Genomic DNA, 8,000 nt, shown 5'->3' on the forward strand with positions numbered 1-8,000 from the left:
GCAATCACTACCATGATTAAGCTCGGTAAAACTCTTGCGAGGCTGCTCCTGGGACTCAGAAGGAAGACAGCGTGTTATCAGAACATGCTGTTAATTAGTACAAATGTTCAAATGAGACAGAACATCCAACAATTATAATGCTAGGCCTTGACCCCCAGCTTTAAGCAAACATCCAGATGAAAGAACGTGAAATAAGTCACTGCCTTAGACATCTGATTGTATGGCAGGTCTTGCCCACAATTTGTGCTGATTCTCTACATAAACTTGCCAGCATTAAACCTTCACCAGCTTGGATCAAAAGGAGGGTCTCCTTAAGCTTGAAAGTAAAGGGCACGTCTAATAAAGGAACCAGTCCAAACACAGTGGAGCATCAAAAAGAAAGATCCGTACTTACACAGAACTTCATCACCCCTCAAACATCCCAAAGCACTTCACAACCAGTGAATCAGCTTTGAAGTGCAGCCAAGAAAATAACTTCACAAATATCAGTGACAGAGACGATTAGTTAATTTGCTTTTGGTAATGTGGGGTGAAGGAGTAAACACTCACTAGGCGGGTGTCCTGCTACTCTTTGGGCACTACCACGGAATCCCTAACAGAACAGACAGATTGGGGGCCTGGCTTTAAAACAAGTGGAACCCTCTGGCAACACTACCTTCTAGGAGTGAAACACAAATCTCCATCCTGATCTAATACCAGTCTGAACGCAAGGTTTAAACTCTTAGTTCAGTTGACACCCAAGCAGAGGCCTAAACATTGGTCAAGATTATTGGGCTATCGTATGATTAAATTTTAAGATGCTGTGTTGCGAGTGACTTCAAAAACAGCTCACTTACAGCAATGGAAGAAAAGTCTAAAGTGCACTGTTGTAGCACGTGCGTCGAAGATGGTATTGTAAAAATGTGCATTAGTTGGGTCACTCAATGAATTGGAGGAGTGATTAGATAGTTGACCCCAAACCATTCTAAAGCTTGATGTTCTAATTGAAGGAATCTTCAGGGGAGACAATGGCCTAGTGGTATTATCGCTGGACTGTTAATGCAGAAACCCAGATAACCACTGCAGATGGTGGAATTTGAATTCAATTTTTAAAAAAAATTCAAATTAAGAACTTAGTGATAACCATGAATCCATTGCTGGTTGCCAGAAAAACCCATTAGGGATGGGCAATAAATGCTGCCTAAAGAAGCAACGCCCTCATCCCGTGAATGAACAAAAAATACTTTCAGATAAGTGGTTTCTAGGAGCTAAAGCAGAAACTGGAGGGTATTGAGTACTTCAACAAGCAGATCAGAATCTCTGCAGTGTTATACCCAAGAGCATGGCTTTGGAAAAGACCTCGGAGACACCTCCTGAATCCAAATTGGAACAGTTCAGCTCAATTTGAGAAACTGCCCGTGGGGACTGTAGCGAGTGTGAATGCTACAGCACTGTACGCTGAAGCTACTGAGAGAATGGAATCCTCGATTGTAGAACAAGGGCAGAAATGAAGAAATGAAGAGGAAAAAGCCATACAGACAAAGTCGCACGATCCAAAAGTTGGAGCTGGGCCATTGGAAAGCAAACTCAGAAAGCACTTTCCCCTCACACAAAAGGTAATAGAAGCTTGGAACACTCTCCCTCAAAAGACTGTGGTTGCAAGGCTAATTTATGATTTGAAGATGATAATATATTAAGCTATTAGCTCAGAGAACAATGCAGTTAGGCACTGACCAGTCAAGATCAGTTGGCAGAATTGGGAAGCTGCATGGGCTCTTCCTGGTTTAATGATCCTTTCATATTTTATGCATTTTCCCAACTAAAAATCACAAAGCATGTTAAAATGGCTGCACTGTCATCTCCCGCACCTTAATCCGGTCCACTAAATGGCCCTATAAGCCTAACTGTATATAAAAAAAATTCACAGAAATCAAGAACCATTGTCTGTGCTTAGTAAAATAAAGTTAGAAGTTACACAAATTCCCAGAATCAAGGGGCACAATTGAAAGTGCACCTGTAAAGTAATACACTGAACCCATTCATCACGTTGAGAGCTGTGAGAATTTGGGGTAACCATAAACTATGGTCTCCCACTAACAGAGGCCAGCTCTGAGATATCCCATTAGTTGGGTGGATGTGTATGTCCTTGCTGTTACCCACCCATGGGTGTGCACAGAGGATTAAGAAAGTTTCATTTCTGATCTGCAGGAAGTTATCACAATCCAGCTCGACGTTTTCCTGACAATGGGAAGAATTACGGCTCATTACTGCTGGGGTACATGAGTTTGCACAATAAACTCCCGGTCTGCCTCACAAAGCCTGGTAATGTGGGGCAAGTTTCTGTTGCAGAACATTGGTCACGTCATTGTACTACTGTGTATTTGGTTCGTACTAAACTCTCGTGGATAGTTAACCATAACCACTTAACCAGACAGAGTTCTGTCTGATCATCACCGAGTCTGAACCAAGGTGAGAATCGACTGGGGCAGGGGAAAGACGGAGAGGAGGATTAAAATCCCTGAAGGTTCCTGACTCCTGGTTGCTATCCAGCAGCCTGTGTGGATTCTGCTGGGGATGGGATCACAGTTAGCAGTTACATTCTCTCTGTTAAATATAATGTTTAAATGCTCACACTTAAAAAAAATCTGTTTAGATAAGGTGCGAGAGGGTCCCCCTGGAACTCATACGGTGATCCACTAGTTCCTTCGTAGCAATATTCTGGAATTCGCAGGTAGTCTGAGCTAGTGTTTTTCTCCACATAATCTCGCATGCTAATCCTCATTACCTGATTGTCCCCAATACTCTATTTCTTCTTTGTTTCTGTTTTGCCAGCTGAATGACTTCTCACCTAATTGCTATTTGTATCATTGTAACTCTCTGTTAGTCTCGAGAGCTCTCGGGCCACCTTGTAATGAATTCTGCTCCTGCAGGAGAATCTATGATTTCTCCAAGGGGAAAACTTGCAGCATTTAAAAAGAAACAACATCTGAGGTCAGAGGCTGAACTCCTTGACCCTGTGAGCTGCTCTGCTACAGTGACTCGCACCTCGATAGAGGAAACCACAGAGATGTATCATTTATTTTAAAATAGGTTTTATTTTAATTTGTTTGCAATGGAAGCCGCACTGCTGAGCTTTGGGTAGCATTCACAGTGCAGGGATAAAACAATTTGACTCTAAACTTGCCCAGCATAAATCTTCTATTTAGTTTCTTAAATAAATCCATTTTCTTTCAGTATCGGTAGCATTATTTTACCTAATTTACAAAAAAAAACAAGAGAACCCCCGAATGAATGGGAATGCTTTTAAAAAAAGATGTTGAACTTACAAGAATTTCTAATCCCTGTACGCTGTCTCGCAAGCAGGCACTGGTCTTAGAGAAACTGATGGCTTATTTTAGTTAATGTGCGACCACCTTACTCCTGGAGGTTTCTCTTTCAATTGTGTCTGACAGACAATGGAGAAATTTGGCTTTCAACAGGCATCATCTCAATGCATTGACACACTGCGCCTTGACAGAGTTAAGATGGCCAACTTTGATCCTCTTCAGTCTCAAAGCAGCGCCCTCAATCACAAAGCAGGTGACCTGACCACCTCCCTACACCCACGAGGTGTGAAAACCTTCCACCCCGAACCGAGAGCTCCTGCAGCAAAGGTTCCTACCCTCCCCCGGAATTTCTGGACGTCGTAGGGACGTGTTGCCTGGATTTGAAACCAGGCTGAAGGGGCAGTCTGGTGAATGAATGGGGGGCTCCCCCCCACCTCACAGTGTAGGCTGTCACACAAACTGGACAGGCCTGCTGCGTTCTGCGGCAGGGGAGACTCGAAAGGACTTGCAAGTTCAACATCTTGACAGGAATTAAAAACCGCCTCCTTAGGAAATAAGACACAAGACTTAGGAAAAATAAAGTCCAACATCCCACGTGAGTTCAGCCCTGCAGCTGCTCTTCCAACAGCAAGTGATGTCACCAGCTCTCCAATTCTGACAGCTCCCTTTGCAAAGCGAGATGGGGTGGTTGTATTTCAACAGCTCCCCATACAATGGCGGTGTGTTAGTTTGACATTACTCGCAGTTTGACAATCTTTAAAGTGACCGCATCCTTTTGCTTGGTCTACATGCATAGGATTTTTCGAACAGCTTATCCCCTCATCAATCAGATGAGTTTGCAGGCTGTAATATCCAACGTACACACAATCCATAAATATTCGCAGAATTTTTCATCTCAATTTTGTTTTTTTTTCAAACCTTGAATCATTTAGGCTTTGAAATTGTTCAATGAGGTTGTGTAATTCTTGGCTGCTTTTCAGCTCCATTAGAGCATTGAGTATACGCAACAATGACAAAGACAGAGAACAGTCTCAATGTTTCCAGTGCTTTGGAAGCAACTGAACCATCTCTAACAGGCTTGCAGGTTGAAAAGGTCCCTCTCCATGCACAGGATTACTGCAATTTCACAAATAAAACCCATAATTTTGGATGGTGCCAATATGTATTAAGAGCTATGATCAGCATACGAGGTTTCAAATATGGCCAAGTCCCAAGAATTTATGAAGCAGTCTTTCTGCATGCTCATGCATTCACAGCATTAAGTACCTTGGGGTTACTGGTGAGGCTGCATAATTGCAGTGGGTGACCGTACAGTGGTGAGCTATGCCCTCAATTTTGATCAAAGAAAAATATCTCACAATAGTATCAAACTAATGAGAAGGGAGTAATCTTAAGAGAATGAGCATTTTGACCTTATGACTGTCCTCTCAAATAATTCCTCATTCTCGAATCATCAGTGTGAGGGTCACCAATGGAGTCCCTGTTCCTTACTCACACAGAGGACAGCACCTTAGCTCTGCAATGTGCACTGCAGGATTGGCGTACGGTATCTGAGGAAGTCTGTTTAAAATGATTGAGTTTGGAAGATGTGTTGACAATAGGTCATTACTTTAAGCCAAATTAAGCATTGCATTTCAACACAAAAACAGTACATGGACCACATATCACCACAAGCTATCTTCCAATGTCAGTTTTACAAAAAATCAAGGTTACATAGGATTCTCAATAACCATGCCCTTGCTTTGTCAGTGGACAGAAGATTTTATGCAGGAAAGGATTCAATGCTCATAGCTTTAAACTGGCGACTGGTAGAAATGGCAAACGGAAAAAAAAAGTAATCTCGCAGGAATCCTTTAATTAAATACTCGTTTGTTATTACAGAACTTGAGCACTGCTGAAGTAAGATACATTTTGTTGAAGGTTCTCATTTTGCACTCATCAGGACATTTCACAAGAATACCTCTGAAAGCTTGCGATTTCAAATAAACCTGTCAGACTATAACCTGGCATTGTGTGATTTCTGACTCTTGATCAGTAGAGGCAATACCATGGAGAATGCAACAATTAATGCCGATTGACAGTTCACAGCCACCTTTGTTTAAATTTTAAACCAGGCCCGGTTGACTTTGATTTGTCAGGGCATTTCCCTGAGAAAGGACCCAGTGAACTCCAAGTATGGGGCACTTGCATGTATTGGAAGCTACATATATTAACACTCAAGTCTGCAAAGCCTCGCATTAATAGGCATAACCTTTAGCATCAATTTACCTGTCAAGCAATCTGCACTCTCCTTCCACATATGGGATGTTGGTCCTCCTCTTGAATTTGTATTCTTGTGGAAAGTCATGATGAGTGTGAGGTGAAAAGCTTGAGGAAAACGTGCCTTTCCTCAGCAATATTCAAGTTCTGTAGTTACAATCCACAAGTGGTCTAATGACTGTTAGTGCCTTAGCTTCAGATTGTAACTGTTCTCTTCAGTCCTCTCCTGAAAAAAAAACTTCTGAAAGGGCATTTTCCTGAATTTTTCAAGGAACTGCAGTGTGGTAGATGCTTGGGTGAATTGTAGAGCTGCTGGGAAATACCTTGCAGCGAGATCTCAGATGTCTGTATACAATGGTTTTACACTGCGGTGAGGGGTCAGCGCTCCCTCACTGTGTCTAGGTCTCTGGAATGCACCATCATTCCACTGTCCCTGAAATTTTACAGTTGCTCTGTCTGTGCCAACTGGTACCACTGCAAATTTGCCAATGTAGACCATAAAGCAAGGATAAGGTCTCCTTAACTGAACCATCTCATTCATCTAAACAGGGCATGCTCAGCCGATGGATGGGATGCATTGACGTACCATCAACACACGAATAGCTCATTACATGATTCGGAAGCTGAACCCCTGGGTGAATGGGAGGAGTAGGGGGTTAAATGAGATGGGAGTTCTTGAGCATGCCCAGTTGGAATGAGGATGTTCTATTGCATTGTCAAACCAATGGAACACAACACACAACTGGGACATGGGAACAACAAACAGGAGAAAATACCTTACAAAGAAGCACAAAGTGCACAATTGCAGTTATTTACAGATACAGTACACAGCTGTCCTTTGGGGTTCCAGTATCAGTGAGATTAAAACACAGCTGTGTCCCTCCACAGATTCACAGGTGACATTATCCACACAGGACTTATTTTTATATTTATCTATGTATATATATTATATATATATACACATTAATTACAGAGTGTGCTGGACCAGCCCCAGGGCTCACATTTCTTAAGTTTAAAAACAGACAGACTGACACACACACACCCCCCCAACAAGCATGTACTCACACATGCCACACATACATGCACACACACGCGTACACACACACACACACACACACACATACACATACACACAGAGGTTGTGAGTGGATGGGTGTTTATCACCAATCTGCATCTTCCTCTACGTAATAATCGGTAGAAGTACCATCAAACAGGCCGGGATCCAGGGATTTCCGTTGCTTGCCCCTGGCAAACACCCGGGAAATGGAGCCAAACACCAGCTTCTCTTTCTTCTTCTTCCTCTTTTGTTCTTCGAGGTCTTCAAGAGACTGGACAGTCAAAACAAAAACATTTAGTTGTTGCTTTCCATTTCCTGCCCGTCAAAGACGGAAAAATCAGAACAGCTCCATTTCCTCCCTGTCTCCCTCTGCTTGAAGCTGAGATTTTTGGCTGCTCCTAAAGTCACGTACCAGGAGGCTGTACCAGGAGCAATAGGGCCAATGCAGCCAAACTTGGCTCTGTCCTCGCTCAGTGCCCACCCACACCTTCTCTGGTGTTATGGATAGTCAGATCTGGCTGGTCGTGCTCCAGAGATAAGGACCTAATCTATACATCTCCCTTTCACACCCAGAAGCAAAGGGGATGTTAATGGAACCTGCTGCTTTTGGACAGTGCTATGGTAGGGCTGATAACAGACTAGTCCTGCTCGCCAAATATTCAGAAACCCACGGTCGCAGTAAAAAGAATGCATTCCAGTGCAAAAACTCAACGGGGAGCAAGAGGCATGAGTCTTAGCAACAGCTTGATTAAATTTGCCACGAAAGAAATTTCACCTGGTGTTGCTACCAACTCAATAAACTATGGGGATAAACTGTTTCTGAATGGACCTGCTCGCATCAGACGGTGCTGTGACCAAGGTACAGTATGTTAGATCAGCCACAGACCCCACTCTGCGCAGTTGCCCTGCCCTTTTACAATGCTAACTCACTGCTGCCTGTAATCAGGTTCACTAGGAATGAGTACATAAGCAATGGCGGGGGGGGGGGGAGCTTTCCTGTTGCAGACGAAAGTAAAAAAAACCTCTTTAGCAATTTTTAAACTAAGAGCCATTGGCTACGTCTGCAGATTCAGCATCCAGTTCCTTAATATATGCTGGCGTTGATGGTGGGGGTACTGTGCACTGGGTTTTTAGAAGAATTTAACTTCAACATCAGAGGATCCACACTGGGCCGAAAGGGATCTGGGATCAGCCTAATGCTGTTGAAAGATTCACTCCTGGGAAACAGGTGTTGCTGGCCAGCCCAGTCATACCAGCATTTACATAACACCTTTAACAGAGGAAAGTATCCCATGGTGCTTCAAGTGGCAATTTGTCAATAAAACTGATGCCAAGGTAAAGAAGAGATAGTAGGAACTGCAGATGCTGGAGAATCTGAG

At 43.1% G+C, this 8,000-nt stretch overlaps 1 protein-coding gene across 2 annotated transcripts in view; it reads right to left on the reverse strand.

Annotated features, from left to right (window-relative positions):
• Window positions 1-3,054: 3,054 nt before the first annotated feature.
• kazna (kazrin, periplakin interacting protein a) overlaps window positions 3,055-8,000 on the reverse strand; it is a 439,152-nt gene continuing 434,206 nt past the window's right edge. For both annotated transcript variants that reach the window (XM_048615197.1, XM_048615198.1), the window contains one exon: window positions 3,055-6,892. In XM_048615197.1, coding sequence (XP_048471154.1) covers window positions 6,725-6,892 — 168 coding nt within the window. In that variant the 3' untranslated portion in view covers window positions 3,055-6,724. The remainder of the gene's footprint in view (window positions 6,893-8,000) is intronic.

This window comes from Rhincodon typus, chromosome 31 (genome assembly GCF_021869965.1).
Source record: "Rhincodon typus isolate 14 chromosome 31, sRhiTyp1.1, whole genome shotgun sequence".
In the NCBI taxonomy this organism is placed as follows: domain Eukaryota; kingdom Metazoa; phylum Chordata; class Chondrichthyes; order Orectolobiformes; family Rhincodontidae; genus Rhincodon; species Rhincodon typus.